This window comes from Anolis sagrei, chromosome 1 (genome assembly GCF_037176765.1).
Source record: "Anolis sagrei isolate rAnoSag1 chromosome 1, rAnoSag1.mat, whole genome shotgun sequence".
In the NCBI taxonomy this organism is placed as follows: Eukaryota; Metazoa; Chordata; class Lepidosauria; order Squamata; family Dactyloidae; genus Anolis; species Anolis sagrei.
In genome coordinates this window covers 175,072,064-175,088,796 of record NC_090021.1, presented here as the reverse complement: position 1 = coordinate 175,088,796, position 16,733 = coordinate 175,072,064, and the positions used below count along the sequence as shown (strand labels likewise).

General features: G+C 42.5%; 1 protein-coding gene across 1 annotated transcript in view; it reads left to right on the top strand.

Annotated features, from left to right (window-relative positions):
- RAMP1 (receptor activity modifying protein 1) overlaps window positions 1-16,733 on the top strand; it is a 65,913-nt gene that overhangs the window by 11,555 nt on the left and 37,625 nt on the right. The window contains exon 2 of the mRNA XM_060781483.2: window positions 13,268-13,406. Within this exon, the coding sequence (XP_060637466.2) occupies window positions 13,268-13,406 (139 nt within the window). The remainder of the gene's footprint in view (window positions 1-13,267; window positions 13,407-16,733) is intronic.

Sequence of the window (16,733 nt, the reverse complement as noted above, 5' to 3'; positions counted from 1 at the left end):
ACTTTGGCAGTAGGAAAAACTGATGTCCATGATTAATGAAGAAAACCATACTAATTAAGAGCTGTGGGTTTTGCTCAAGTAACCTAGTCATGCTAAAGAGCACTAAATTAGGAGCACAATTATTTCAGGAGGATCAGCCATGAACAAATATTTGAAGAACCATTGTGTTGTAATTGGCAAAGCAAGGAATTCAGACAACCTAGTGGGTAGGGTCAGTGGACCTTGACATTGCTTAATTAATAAATCATGCTTTCTAGGGCAAAGTACAGACACCTGAGTTGTTTGTTCACAAGGTATCACAACTAGTTCACTGACTGTTCGAAACTTTACTGTAAAGTTAATTTTAGTTCCATTAAATAACATGTCAAAGTTTATTGATCTGTAATCAGGCATGTGGACTTCTATAGCATAACAGATAGTAGACACGTTTATCATATAAATAGGAGGCATGCTATTATTCCTAGTGACCAAAGTTATTCTTCAATTGACTCCCCCATTTCACCTTACCTCCCTGATTCCTTGTCACAAGCATATCGGTGTGCCTGAACTGGTTAAACTTAAGTTATAGAACTACACAGAATTATTTGTCAGCTCTTTCGGAGAACTCGCCAGGTAATCTCTAAGATCTCAGTGAAAAAGTCATGAAAATGGCAACAATCGATCTTTGCTCAGTTGTGTGCACTCTCCTATGTCCAACAACTTGGAGGTGATAAGAAACAGAGAGTTTGCGGCTGAAGTTGGCATCCAAACCCATTTTCTCAATCCGGAATGCATTAAAATAGCTGTATGCATCCTTATCAGAAGTTTGGTTTCCTGCATGACATAACCAAATTATACAGTGGTAGATGGTTGAGTGCTGCTTTGTGATAAGGTTGGATTGAAATTCAGGTATATTTTATGTGTGCATACAGTTTTTTTTCAAGCCATGGATGTTGGAATCTGTGGATACGCAATCTGTGGCAGACTGTGTGTGTGCGCGTGCATGTGTAGGTGTATGTATGCCTGTGGCTTTAAAATATTTTTAATCAAAAAAACAAAATAGAAGAGACACTATGTTGATATCTATAGTGGGATCTGAAACCAAACCCTAGGGGACCCCTAAAGCTCACTGTATGGCAAACTTCAGTTTTATCCCCCTCTTTGTGGGCAGAAAGGGGAAAAATATGAATATATTATGCTAATGACACCATGTTCCTGTAGTGGGACACCATTACCTATGAAAGAAATTGAAAGGCCAATTTCTCCTTGAGAAGGAAGGAAGGAGGGAGGGAGGGAGAAAGGAGGGAGATGTCCTTATTAGAAAGACTTTGCACCTCCAGTCCTGTTAGACTGAGTAGACTGCAAAACTCAGTTCAAGAAGCTAAATTAGTGTAATTGTTCAAGGGCCAACCAAGTAGAAGTTTTAAAATAAAAGCAAACATAGGGTTAGCTAGCCAAATGGCTGCTATCAGGAATCCAAATTCTAAGCTTGATTTACTCAGAGGAAGATTTTACAAAGTTATTTTGGAGGGAAGTGTGCAGCAATCCCAAAAAAGGTATTGGAAGCCAAACTGACCACAGAATAGCCTGATATGAACTAATCTGTTGTCCCATGAGTGGTTCCTGCATGTACCCCTCCAATACATGCTTCAATCAGAGATATGTGTGGGAGCTGTGGATGCACAGAGACAGATTTTTGTGCCTCCAGATGCTAGGAATTATCTGGGCTTGCTATTTGTTCAGAAATATGGAGGAGAGGTTTGTTGCACTTTGAAGGACTGGTGTTGATGGGAATATGCAAATGTAATTTAAAGTTAGCTAGGTTGCTTAATATTTATGTGACCGTTCATAGGTAGGATAATCCTTTTCACATATATATATATATATATATATATATATATGTATGGATGATCTTGGCACCAAGTAAGAAAGGGTGCTATACAAAGAATTTTGGATATAGAAGCACAAAAAGATATAGCCACCCTCAGTAAGACTGCTAACCTAAAATGGCTGAGTCAATATAAACGTACCTTTCAAACTGCTAACTACCTAAAAATGCAAATACCAAAACATCTCAGGGAGGTGTTCACTCGAGCCAGATTTGATCAGCTCGAGACAATGGTTAGACACGGGAGATTTAACAGCATCCCTTATAATGAATGGAGTTGTATCAGCGGGGCACCTGAAACTGAGGATATAGCACACATATTATTTGATTACAAATTGTATCAAAAGGTGAGAGACTTCCACCTTGGTCCATATATCAAACGGACAATGTATTGGGAATCTCACATCAGAACAACATATTTTATGTGTGGCCAAGACCCAAAAATAACATATAAAACAGCTCTGTACTTAAGCAAAACAATACATCTGAGAACCACATATGTAGAGCTGATTGGGGTAAATTGTAGGAGTGATAATGATATATGATGTATATACTCAGCTTGATAAGTTTATCAGTTTTATCATGTCTTACCATATTTATTTACTGTATTGTTATAAGTGTCGTATTTTAACATACTACGTGGAGTGTGATAAGGTCTTGACAGTCCTTGTTGTTCTGTTTCTTATTGTGATTTGGCTTAAGGGCTAATCAATAAAATTACTTACTTACTTACTCCAAGATAAGTTATTTATTTATCATGTCATAAGTATATGGTCTTGGCTATCATTTGAGCACTAGGGAAACAATGTGTTTCAATATTTATATTTTTAGATTTTCTTTCTAAAGGGGAATGTTTTTAATTCCCCTTTAGAATTAACTGCTTTTAATTTTATTGATATATTAATTTATGTATGGGGTGCACTTTTAGCTGTATCTGTTTTAACTATTGTACGCCACCTTGAGTCACAGAGCTGAGGAAAATGCACAAAGTAATTTAAGAAGAGGCGTAAGATGAAGAGGGGGGAGGAAGAGAAGGAATATAAGCATATATCTCAGTAGACACTTAACAGTTTGTTCTATATGTGTCTATTGATACATAAGGTTATATTCCAATATCAAATACTTGTTACACAAAAAGATCAGAAAATTATACAGTAGGATGTTCTCCAGCTCGTTTTTATTAACCTTAATAGACTCTGATGTCTGACCTTGAGATAGTTTGGAAATGAATCCGGGCTTTGCTTTCATTTTGGAGCTACCTAAAGCAACGTGGATGGAGCACATTCTTCTTTCATCATGGTTGTTATTGTTCTGGCTGAATCTTGCATAGAGATCGCTCCCAACGTGCAGAATGCTGTATTCCCACCATTGCTCTGTTTCTGTGATGGTGACCAGAGCCCTGAAGACAAATGGCTCCTGCAGAGCGCTGATTCTGACGTGGGCATTTTTAATTAGGGTCCATATTTATTACAGCTGCCATTTGTTACTCGGGAAACATATCCTGTAATAAAATAAACACACAATGCAGACCAAAGATTCATGGTTTTGTTCTGTACCATAAATCTAGGGAGGGACTTTAATACAATTGAGTGATTCTTTGGCGCTGATGAAGCCAAATATTGAATTAAGCAGAGTATCAGAAATGCATCTTGGTAGCCAAGCTTTTCAAATATGTGCCTATTAGGAGAAGGATTATTCGATTTGATAACCTATGCACATTTACATCACATTTTGACCAACTAACGTTTTTTTCCCTACTTTTTGGGTGAGCCTTTAATTTTGATTTTACCTATAAATAACCAGGTTGCATTCAAACACTCCTCCCTCCTTGTGTTCTCCCTTCTCCTCCTCCCACTGGTCAGGTGTCACTTCTGAAATTGATTTTCATCAATATCCACTTCTTCTTTAACATTACCCAGCAGTTATAGGGAAAGTGCTATAGTGCTTTAGCAGTTCTAAACCAGTTCAGCATTAGAATAATTTTGTTTTCGGTTTAACATTTTCCTTTCCCTTGCTCTTGAATATTACTTTGTTATTCCCGGGAGCTCTCAATGACAATCACTTCCTTAATATCTTTTAATGCTTAATCATTTAATATACTTCTGATTTATTGTTTCTGAGAATTCTTAAGTACATAGGAGGGCCCTTCTACACAGCCATATAATCCAGAATATCAAGGCAGGAAATCCGCTTTGAACTGGGTTATCTGAGTCCACATTGCCATATATTCTAGTTCAGAGCAGATAATGTGGTATTTAATTCAGCTGTGTGGAAGGGTCTTGGTGCACCAGTTCTGCTATATCATTGGGGGGAGGGGGGCGTCAACCCCCCCTCCCTGCCTAGACTTAGGGCAGAATCAAGTCTTTCCCTGCTGCCACCCTTAGGCATCCACATGCTTATTAATATTGGGGAAATTCAAAATGCAGAGAAAATAAACTGGACAGATCTCGGGTCCCATTGGCTTTTTTTTGCTGCCACATCACATTGTTGGCTCATGTTTAACTTGTTGTCCACGAGGACTCCAAGATCTTTTTCACATAGATGCAGGCAAAATGTCAGGAGAGAATGCTTCTGGAACATGGCCATATAGCCCAAAAAATCTACAACAACCTGGAAGAGGAACTGTTTCTACAATTTGTCACTGACATAGATTTTATTGAAACATTTTATTGAAACATTCAAATCTATAGTATGCCTTTATATCCCTTGTCAAGAAACAAGAATCACGATAAAAGTAGAATTTTACGTGGCTCCAATTGAAAATGGAGTGGCTCCATACCTTTAGCAGTTGTATAGGAGAGAGAATTTCAGTTGGTGGTACTTTTCATCTGCTTACACATAAACAAAACTTACTGAAATTCCCCCTTCTGCCTTAATTTTAAAGATATTGGAGCCTTCTCTAGCATTTCAGTCTGGAAGCTCATAACTGTGGGTTATCATGGGAAATGAATGCATGCAGGGAAGCATGTGGGATTATTGCTGGAACTGAGTGTTTTGGAAGCTGTTGTGCCAAAGGAGACCGGGGTGCTTGGACTGGCCAGCCACTTTTCAAAGCATTTAGTTGGCAGTGCTTTCTGTATTGGGGATAGAGGCCAGCAAGATGGAAAAGGCAATGCTGTTTTACTTATCTTCATGAAAGTCAAGGACAAGAAGTTCAGATAAGAAGGCAAATGTTTCCTTTTTAATGTTAATTGAAACTTTTATTTTTATTCTCCAAGTTCAAGACACTTGAGAATTGCTCCTCCAGCTTAGCTGATTTTAATTGGGCACCATGGTATTACAATAATTAACATGTATTTTCATGTTTATGGAAAATGGAAAGGGTTAGAGAAACTGTCATGCTTTCCTAGTTCCTGGTTGCCAGAATGCTTCCAGATAGCTCATGTGCTGTGAAAACAAATATCTCCAAAGGGACTGTGTACAATGTTGAACATGGTACCAAATGCTTTGTTCAAATTGTGTAGCATTTTGCTACACAGAAAAGAGAAAAGGAGAAAATGCCATCTTTTGGGGAAGCAAGACCATTGCCTGCCCAGCCACAGAAAATGGGCACTCGCAGCATCAACTCTTGCCACCCAGCACTGGCTTCACGTTCAGCCTGAGCTGCTGACGGCCGGACAAACCTTTAACACTGAATGGGATAGTAAAGCTCCTCCATCAAACGTTGGTGGACAGCATTTAAGTATTTATTTTATTTATTTATTTGCTTTATTTCTATACCACGTTTCTCAACCTAAATTAGGTGACTCAATGCGGTTTACACAATATTAATTAACATAGCAATAACAGTTAAAACACATCATACACAGAAGCAAACACACAACAATCATACATAATGCCTCGATCATAAATGAAATCCAATCTCATAGTCCTTGAGCCGTTCCTATGTTCAGTTTACCGTCATCCTATGTTTAATTGCGCTGATTAGCCAAACGCTTGCTCAAAGAGCCGGGTTTTAAGCTTCTTCCGAAATGCCAGTAGCGAAGGGGCCTGCCTGATGTCAATGGGTAGGGCGTTCAATAGCCGAGGGGCCACCACCGAGAAGGCCCTGTCTCTCGTCCCCGCCAACCGTGCCTGTGACGCAGGCGGAACCGAGAGCAGGGCCTCCCCGGACGATCTTAATGTCCGTGTCGGTTCATAGGTGGAGATACGTTCGGAGAGGTAAGTGGGGCCGGAACCGTTTAGGGCTTTGTAGGCTAGCGCCAGCACCTTGAATTGTGCCCGGTAGCAAATTGGCAGCCAGTGGAGCTGGCTCAACAGAGGAGTGGTGTGCTCCCTGAGAGCAGCTCCTGTTAGCAACCTGGCTACCGAGCGCTGGACCATCTGAAGCTTCCGGGCAGTCTTCAAGGGCAGCCCCACGTAGAGCGCGTTGCAGTAATCTATACGGGATGTGACCAGAGCGTGGACTACAGTGGCCAAGTCAGACTTCCCGAGGTACGGGCGCAGCTGGCGCACGAGCCGGAGCTGTGCGAATGCTCCCCTGGCCACCGCTGAGACCTGAGGTTCCAGGCTCAGCGGTGAGTCCAGGATCACACCCAAGCTGCAAACCTGCGTCTTCAGGGGGAGTGTAACCCCGTCCAACACAGGCTGTAACCCTATACCCCGCTCGGCCTTTCGACTGACCAGGAGCGCCTCTGTCTTGTCTGGATTCAATTTCAATTTGTTCGCCCTCATCCAGTCCGACACAGCAGCCAAGCACCGGTTCAGGACCTCGACAGCCTCCTTAGTAGCAGGTGGGAAGGAGTGACAGAGTTGGACATCATCTGCGTACAGATAACACCGCACCCCGAAACTCCGGATGATCTCTCCCAACGGCTTCATGTAGATGTTAAACAACATGGGGGACAGTATAGAACCCTGCGGGACCCCACAAGACAATGGTTGTGAGGTCGAGCAGTTGTCCCCCAGCAACACCTTCTGGGTACGATCCTCTAGGAAGGACCTGAGCCACTGCAGGACAGTGCCACCAAGGCCCATTCCCGCGAGGCGTCCCAGAAGGATACCGTGGTCGACGGTATCGAAGGCCGCTGAGAGGTCCAGCAGAACTAACAGGGACACACTCCCCCTGTCTAGCTCCCTGCGCAGATCATCCACTAAGGCTGTCTCGGTACCATGTCCCGGCCTAAAGCCAGACTGTGCCGGATCCAGATAATCCGTGTCTACCAAGAATACCTGGAGTTGTGAGGCCACCACACGTTCCAGGACTTTGCCCAAGAAGGGGAGATTGGAAACAGGCCGATAGTTGACGAATTGAGTGGGATCCAGTGATGGTTTTTTCAACAGCGGTTTTATCACAGCTTGTTTTAAGCTGGCTGGAATTTTGCCTTCCCGAAGGGAGGCATTAACCACCACTTCCACCCACTCGGCCAATCCCCCTCTGGCCTCCTTTAGAAGCCAGGATGGGCAGGGGTCTAGGATGCATGTGGTAGCTCTCATTCCTCCAAGTATCTTGTCCACATCCTCGGGTTTCACCAATTGAAATGAATCCATCAAAATCGGACAAGCAGATGCTCGTGTTACATCCTCAGAGACTGCTGTTAACATGGTATCCAGGTCAGAGCGGATCAAAGCGACTTTGTCCGCAAAGAACCGAGCAAATGCTTCACAGCGGGCCGTCGAGTTGTCAGGGTTCCCATCCGGAATGGTGGGGTTCAATAACCCTCTGACAACTCGGAACAGCTCCGTCGGACGGTTCTTTGCGGACGCAATATTGGCTGCAAAGAAGGCTTTCTTTGCCGCCTTTATTGCCACGGCGTATGCCCTGAGTAGGGCAACAAACCGTGTTCGATTTAACTCGCTCGGGTCCGAACGCCACACGCGCTCTAGTCTCCTCTTCCTTCGCTTCATCGCTGCCAGCTCCTCGTTGAACCAAGGTGCTGGTTTAGCTCGGCTACTTGAGAGGGGACGTTCCGGAGCAATCGTGTTTATGGCCCTCGTCATCTCCCCGTTCCAGAGAGATACCAGGGCTTCAACAGGATCACCAACCGAGGTGGCAGGAAAATCCCCAAGAGCCGTCAGGAATCCATCCGGATCCATAAGCCTCCTGGGGCGGACCATCTTAATGGGTCCCCCACCTCTGCAGAGGTTGGGAGGTGTGGTGAGTCTAAATCTGACCAGATAGTGGTCGGTCCATGGCAACGGAGAGGTGGATAACTCCTCGACACCGCCACCTTGGTCCCATCCCTGACAGAAAACCAAATCCAATGTGTGTCCCGCACAGTGGGTGGGGCCAGATACTCGTTGGGACAGCCCCATGGTTGCCATGGATGACATGAAGTCCTGAGCCGCTCCTCCTAGGGTAGTCTCGGCATGTACATTGAAGTCCCCCAGCACAAGGAGCCGTTGAGACTCCAATGTCAGGCTCGAGACCACCCCCGCTAGCTCAGGTAGGGAGACCGTAGTGCAGCGAGGTGGGCGGTACACTAACAGAATCCCTATTCTGTCCCGGTCACCCACCCTCAAGTGGACACATTCAAAATTGGTTGACTGTGGGATGGGGCCTCTGGTCAGGGGGATAGAATTTTTGTAGACCACCTCAACTCCGCCTCCCCGCCCTCCAGGTCTCGACTGGTGCTGTACGGCGAATCCTGGCGGACAAAGCTGGGTCAAATTAACTCCTCCAGCTTCATCCAGCCAGGTCTCCGTAATGCACGCCAGATCTGCCCGTTCCTCCAGGATTAGATCCTGGATGAAAGATGTTTTGCCATTGAGAGATCTGGCGTTCAGCAGCACCATCTTCAACCCAGAGGGACTGCCTCAAACTCATAATCAAGTAGAAGAACAGGTGAGCTTCTCTTGGTTTTAGATTTCATCGCAAGCATTTCACGCAGCCCGGCTGAGGGGGAAGTCTGGGAGGACAAATGTGTCAGCAGCCTGAAGCTGTGAATACTTTTAACCTTGGCATTGCCTTTCAGCCGAGAGAGGAAGGGCAGATGCAGCTCTGGAAGATTATGGGGAGTCAAAAATAGATAAAAACACTTTGCAACCAGACTGTGCCGGCTGAACCGTGTTTGTTTTGTTTGCAGTTTATATAAAAGCCCTCTTTCTCATTAAAACATTTTGTTTTGTTCTTGAATTACTTTTTTTCCAGCATGTTGAAAGGAAAAAAGGCTTATTTAGAAAGATTGTTTTTGAAACTAGCATGGTTTTACTTTGCTTTTGTATTTCTAGAACCTGAAAAATAGCTGAAATGCCAGTGTACTACTCACAAAACTAGACATCGTAATTCTTTATAGAGCCAAGTTACTTTGGGCATTTTTATGTATTTTGGCTTGGATCATCCATTTCCTCCTCCGAACAGAATTTATGTTCAGAGAAGGAAACTCCAGTTTCTGCCTTCCCTCAACAGCTCATTGTACAGCTACAAGTCATAGTACAGCTACTACGGTTTGGGACCCACCTGCCTTCGTGACCGGATCTCTCTCCATGAACCAGCCCGAACTGGGAGGCTCTCCTTTCACCCTTGCCATTATCACAGGCTCATCTTGTAAGCACAAGTGAGAGAGCCTTCTCCTCTGTGGCCCCGCGACTCTGGAACTCATTGCCCGGTGAGATTAGGAAGGCCCCCACCTTAGAAATTTTCAAGAGGAATGTCAAAACCTGGCTTTTCCGATGCGCTTTTGGGGAATAGCCATATTATCATACACAATTGCTCCCCCCTCAACGTTTTTGTCCCCAGAGTATATTTCCCCACTTGTATGAAGGCCTATATTTATGACCCTGTTCCTTACGAGTTTCTTCCCCACAAACAATCTGCTCCATCCCTATTTCATCCTGATTTTAGTATTGTTAGTATCTTAGTTTTATCTTGCACATGCGGCCCCATTGTTATGTTATTTTATTTCATTTTACTGTGTATGATTTTGCTTTATCGTTTTTGTACTCACATGTTGTATGTATTTTACTGTGTTGTTATTGTGTTTTGGTTTTATTTTATTGTAATGTGCTGTTGGGTTTGGCCTCATGTAAGCCGCCCCGAGTCCCCATTGGGGAGATGGAGGCGGGGTATTAAATAAAGATTATTATTATTATTATTATTATTATTATTATTATTAAGTCTGCTTGTGGGATTTTGGCAATACTTGGTCTTGGGGAATGGGAGGAGGATGGTGTATGCCTGTGATGGTGGGTATAATGTGACATGAAGATTGGGGGACAGACGGACTTAGAAGACAGAAACCACCCTTGACGTATTTATAGAGTGGATTGCACTCTGATCTGCACAAATATTATATGGTTAGAGTCCATGAGCTATGGGTCAGATCAGTTTATATCAAAAGTTGTGAACATTGTGCTCGGCTTGTCCCATAGAGTTTATGAAAGCATTTTTTTTACTATTACAGTTCCCAGTAATCCAAACAATAGCTTTTACAAGTTCTGATTCGTACTAATATGTGGTTTGGCATATTTATACAATCTGAAGAGAAAGCAGAATTTGGCATATAAATATATAAAAGAGCCGGAGTTTATCAGACACTGGCAGAAAACCTCAAGATAATATTGATCAAACTAGACTGAAAAAAAAGGGTCAAATGACTTATTTTGGTTCAAGGACAGAAAACATTGTCTATGAGAACTGCATTGAAGTAATTAAATTCCAGGTCAAGCTTTTAGATACGCCAGTGTTTGTTGTTTATAATTAATATTTTAGTATTAACAGTGTGGTTGGACAGGGAAGGAAATACGCACTACTGTTGTAAGCATAGCAGAGTGGGTGAATTAGGACTCGGTATGTAAGCTTAGCTGGTGGCTTCTTCTTGACTCTGTACCAGCCTAGATGGATCTATTTTGGTGAAAGGAGTATCAAATGTCTCCATGGATTTCACAGGCTGTTTTTATACCCAGGATGTTCCCGGAGGAAGCGCACCCCTTGCCAGCATTCCATGCCCAGGTCAAGAGGGCTGGCAGTGCCTGGCAGATCCACGGGAAGCTCTGTCCTTGAACATCAGGCTCACATCCTACAACTTATCAGTCTGAGTGAGAGAGCTAAGAAGCATATCTGGGCCACTTTGGATTCTATGGCACCATATTACTTTTTTAAAATGGAAAAAAATGATTGATCAGGCTGGAATCAAGGGGCGTAATAGCCTCCATACCACAATTGTGATCTGACGAGGGTTTGGAGGAGGGTATGTGGTGCTAGCTATTTAATTTCCCAAAGGTCATCCAGGAAAGAACTAAAGAGCATAAACAACATCACAACTGTGCTGACAGCACTTTGCCAGTGAATCTAAACTACAACTCCCAGAATTCCATAGTATTGAGCCGTGGCAGTTAAAGCAATGTCAAACTGCATTTATTGTGCAGTGTAGATGCTCCCTGTGACATATTTTATTAAAGCAACATAGAATCATAGAATCAAAGAGTTGGAAGAGACCTCATGGGCCATCCAGTCCAACCCCCTGCCAAGAAGCAGGAATATTGCATTCAAAGCACCCCCGACAGATGGCCATCCAGCCTCTGCTTAAAAGCTTCCAAAGAAGGAGCCTCCACCACACTCCGGGGCAGAGAGTTCCACTGCTGAACGGCTCTCACAGTCAGGAAGTTCTTCCTCATGTTCAGGTGGAATCTCCTCTCTTGTAGTTTGAAGCCATTGTTCTGTGTCCTAGTCTCCAGGGAAGCAGAAAACAAGCTTGCTCCCTCCTCCCTATGGCTTCCTCTCACATATTTATACATGGCTATCATATCTCCTCTCAGCCTTCTCTTCTTCAGGCTAAACATGCCCAGCTCCTTAAGCCGCTCCTCATAGGGCTTGTTCTCCAGACCCTTGATCATTTTAGTTGCCCTCCTCTAGACCCATTCCAGCTTGTCAACCTCTCTCTTGAATTGTGCCCAGAATTGGACACAATGTTCCAGGTGTGGTCTAACCAAAGCAGAATAGAGGGATAGCATGACTTCCCTGGATCTAGACACTATGCTCCTATTGATGCAGGCCAAAATCCCATTGGCTTTTTTTTGCCGCCACATCACATTGTTGGCTCATGTTTAACTTGTTGTCCACGAGGACTCCAAGATCTTTTTCACACGTACTGCTCTTTTTCTAGAGCCAGGCATTCTCTCCCTCTCTGTATCTTTGCATTTCGTTTTTCCTGCCAAAGTGGAGTATCTTGCATTTGTCCCTGTTGAACTTCATTTTGTTAGTTTTGGCCCATCTCTAATCTGTCAAGATAGTTTTGAATCCTGCTCCTGTCCTCTGGAGTATTGGCTATCCCTCCCAATTTGGTTTCGTCTGCAAACTTATTAATTTTTAAACAGCAAGTAAGCTGTGGTGGTCAGTCAGCTGCAATTCCAGCACTTCGGAGGCCATTACAGAACAGGCTATTACTTAATAAGTTCCAGTTGGAGCAGATCCTCCAGCAACATATATTAATGGACATGTATGTGAGCATGCGCAAATGCGGTATCTCGGTCATTGAATGCAGCAGAACAGCAGCACTGCCAGAAGAGTACAAATGAACTCATATTTTCATCTGTGAACCATACCTTATTTTAGTCTATGAAAATAAGCACAATTTCATACATCAAACACACAGTTTAATTCATTGCAACAGGAGTGCTCTAGTTTTAAGAGTGGAATTCCATTTTTAAAAGGTTGTTTGTCACATTATCTTACTTTGGCAAGAAAGTTGCCAGAAAGACAACTGAGTGGGTTCCTGTACTTTTAATGGTTGCAAGAGTGCTTCTGCACCGCAGAATCAATGTATTTGAATCTACTTTAAATACTATGACTCAGTGGTATAGAATCCTTGGAGTTGTAATTTGGTGAGGTGCCAGCACTCCTTGGCAGAGAAGACTAAATACCTTGTAAGACCTTTTTTTCCCCCTGATGTAACAGGCCCTAACCTGACCATCCTCTGCTTATTTTTTATATTTTAATTTGCTTAAAAATATATTTCTTTATTTCTGTGAAACCTTCCATATTTTTGTAGCCTTAGTGCTTATTTGAACAAAGTAATAGATGCTTTATGCTGGAATAGCTCCTCTATTTAAAATTAATGTAGTGCCTGGGAATCCTTCTGCAGTGGTGTCCAGTTGACACATAAAAATTGTATAATCATTAATTATAACTGGGGATATGTTTATACACACACACACACACACACATCCTCATCCTTGTAGCATCTGACTTAAAGTTTCGCGGATCAAAAATGCTGCCAATAAATAATAATAATAAATAATAAACTTTATTTATACTCCGCCACCATCTCCCCAACGGGGACTCTCGTTATTTTTACTGTAGCAGTCCAGGGTTGTTGGAGTTGTTGAGAAAATCTGCAATCTGTCCAGTATTAGTAATTTTGGATATATGCTAAAATTGGTTCAAAGTAAAACAGTCCTTGTCTTTCATCTTTGCTTTTGTTCTTCTCTCCCCCTCTTTTCCCGCTGCCCCCCTATTTTCAGCCCATCACATCATGGTGGTCACTGCATGCCGCGAAGCCGTCTATGGCCAACTCATCCAGGAATTTTGCCTCAGCAAGTTTAAATCAGACATGGAAACTCTCAGGACGACACTGTGGTGTGACTGGGAGAAGACTCTTGAGTGAGTATAAAATGGTCTAAATTACATTTTATCAACTGAAATGGGAAGAGAAGGGGTAAACATCAAAGTTAAAATGTTAAAGTGGGCTTCATAAGTCTGCAGTCCAACCCAGAACATATCTCAAGACAGCACTCCCCATCTGTTTGGCACTCTATTGTCAGAGTAGATAACGTGTGGGCTGAAGCCCCTCCTCCCAGTATTGTTGGGGCAAGCAGCCTTGCTTTCCTGGGCTGTTTTGTTTTATTTTGAAGAACAAAAATTTAGTTTCTGGTTGCAGTTGGCCCTTTGCTAGTTTGACTTTTACTTATTTCATTGTTAGTGATTTGGATCAAAAGTTTCTCACTAGGAATCTCTAGGTCTTCCAGTGCAACTATACCATCTACTTTGACTAAAGGTTGACCACAGAGTCATGCGGGAGGATGTAGAGATTCCTAGAGAAAATGCCTCTCTAGGAAACACTAGGTTCTTTGGTGTGATTCCGTGGTTAACTTGTGGCAGAAGTTGATAATAGAGTCATGCTCGAAGACATAGAGATTCCTAGCAAAGTACTATTTCTTCATGGTTTTTCCATTTTCACAGGAGTGAGCCCTATACCCCCAACCCTAGGAAATGTGGATGACAGATAGTATTTCTCATTTTTTGTGTATTCTACTAAAAAGCTATTTTACTGTTAGAATTGCCAAAGGAATTAACATAAAAAAACCAAGCAAAATATATACAAGCAAACAAGATTTTTAAAAATTAAAAGCACCCCCCCCCACTCACACACCCCTGCATACTCCCCCCTCCCCACTTCCCTCCTCCCTCCCCCCATACCCTACTCTTTCCCCCTTTGAACGGCTATGTATAGGTTGGCCATCATCACCCCCCCCCTTGATTTTATGTACAAGTAAAGAGAAAATGTATTTAATAAAAATTAAAAAAAATTAAAAGCACACTTTGGAGCTGGTGTGTAGCCCGCAGTGAATCTCAGGGTGGCAAAATTGTCTCCTGGACCAAAAATAGTTGGCCATGTCTGCTGATGAGAGTCGTGACGATCATACAGAAATATCACTGTGCTCATAAAGCACTGCCATGGCATGATACAAAACCTGAACAACCCCATAGATCCCTTAAGCAAGCAATCCCTTCACCTAGCTCTTCTCCTTAATTTAGCATAGCTTCCAATGCTTGGACAAAAAAAGAATATTGATTTTTTATGCATTTGATTGTATTTTATTATGTGTTTTATTGTTTTGGCATTGAATTGTTGCCTGTTGGTAGCTGTCCTGAGTCCCTCTTTGGAGGTCAAGAAAGGACGGGGTATAAATGTTCCAAATAAATAAATAAACTTGTTCCAATTTGAGAGTACAAATTCCTGGCAAGGCATTTTTAAGAATTCCCCACACCAAGTACTGTATATACATTTCCCTAAAATTGTACATGGATTCTTTGAGTCTATATGTCAATTGTTATTTTTTGAGATCTGTTTTTAGGAGATGTAGGCAAGCAATTTTTTAAAAGCAAAACATTTTGGGGCGGGGTCAGCCGTATTCTGAGTCAGCCGTATTCTAGGCTATGTTTCATTTGTAAGTACTTAGAAATATCTAAAAAGGGGAATCTTAGATTTTTAAAAATACATCATATCTCATATTATTTCCACCAATAATAGGAAGTATTTTGAACTTTGCTTGAAGAGTTTGTTGTGACTAAGCTTTGATAAAGGGCTTCTTCAGTAGTCACAACCATGGCAGTTTTAATTTGTAAATTATATGCATCTGCTTTCTGGATACTTTTGAATTCATAGCCGTATCTAGAACACGTTTTGGAAAGATGAGCCTGGTTTAGGAACAAACAGACACCTCACTGGCTGTTCTCCAAGAAATCCTATCCTCCCACATTTGCCTACACTTGTCTTGAGGTAGCCTATACAAGGCAGACAACTGCTGTAGTCCTGCTAAATCATAAAATCAAAGAGTTAGAAGAGACCTCATGGGCCATCCAGTCCAACCCCCCGCCAAGGAGCAGGAACATTGCATTCAAATTACCCCCGACAGATGGCCATCTAGCCTCTGTTTAAAAGCTTCCAAAGAAGGAGCCTCCACCACACTCCGGGGCAGAGAGTTCCACTGCTGAACGGCTCTCACGGTCAGGAAGTTCTTCCTCATGTTCAGATGGAATCTCCTCTCTTGTAGTTTGAAGCCATTGTTCCGTGTCCTAGTCTCCAAGGAAGCAGAAAACAAGCTTGCTCCCTCCTCCCTGTGGCTTCCTCTCACATATTTATACATGGCTATCATATCTCCTCCCAGCCTTCTCTTCTTCAGGCTAAACATGCCCAGCTCCTTAAGCCACTCCTCATAGGGCTTGTTCTCCAGACCCTTGATCGTTTTAGTCGCCCTCCTCTGGACACATTCCTTGCTGTACACACTCTGTGTTGAACTTTCCATTAAAAGCACATAACCTGCATCATGGGCACCCAGGCCTTAACTCCCGAAAATATACAGTGTAGAAAAGGGAGACATGTCTCTCCAAGCATGCTGTGGGTATGAACTAGGCCCCCATAATAAGTGGCTCAGTTGCTCAGAATGTATTACATGGCCATAGGTTAACATGTCTGCTCAGAAGTCATTTCCATTAAGTTATATTTTCAATAAGTGGCCATCAAATTACAGCCTAAGAGATTCTTTTCATTTCCCGAGACTTTTAATGTATTTTACTCTTGCTGGCTATGACCCTTTTCTTTGCTTGATTTTGCTAAAGGAGTGTATAACTTCCAGGCGAAGGTATAGTGCTTTGATTAAAAAGGGAAAAAAGGACAAAATTAAAAGTGTTCATGGCAAATGCTGATGGATGCTTCTTATAAATGAAATACTCTTTGGGCATATAGTTGCAGGGCAGTTGGATTATTTCAGCACTTACTCAATGTGTTGTTGTTCCTAGCAAATGGATGTGTTTTTTTTCTCAAGCATGGTTTTTTTTTTTGAGAGCAATAAGAAGCCAAATCTGATATTTCCCCCACCAACAAAAATTACTCCAGTGACCTCCTCTAGTCATAAGTGCAGTAAAAGATATTATTTTCCAGTTAAACATTAAGAAATCACAGGCAAAAGACTTTATACCCTCAACAATTAAAAAAATCTGATAGCAACTAGTAAATGTCTGTGCTTGCTGTTGTATTAGCAGTATAGCTTCAACAGGGAGTATTCTCAAGGTCCAGAGCACAGCAGTGATTGCCTCCATTTATAAAAAGACAATCTTGCACATTCTTGTCCACTTAGTACAGTGCTTCTCAACCTTCCTAATGCCATGACCCCTTAATACAGTTCCTCATGTTGTGGTGACCCCCAA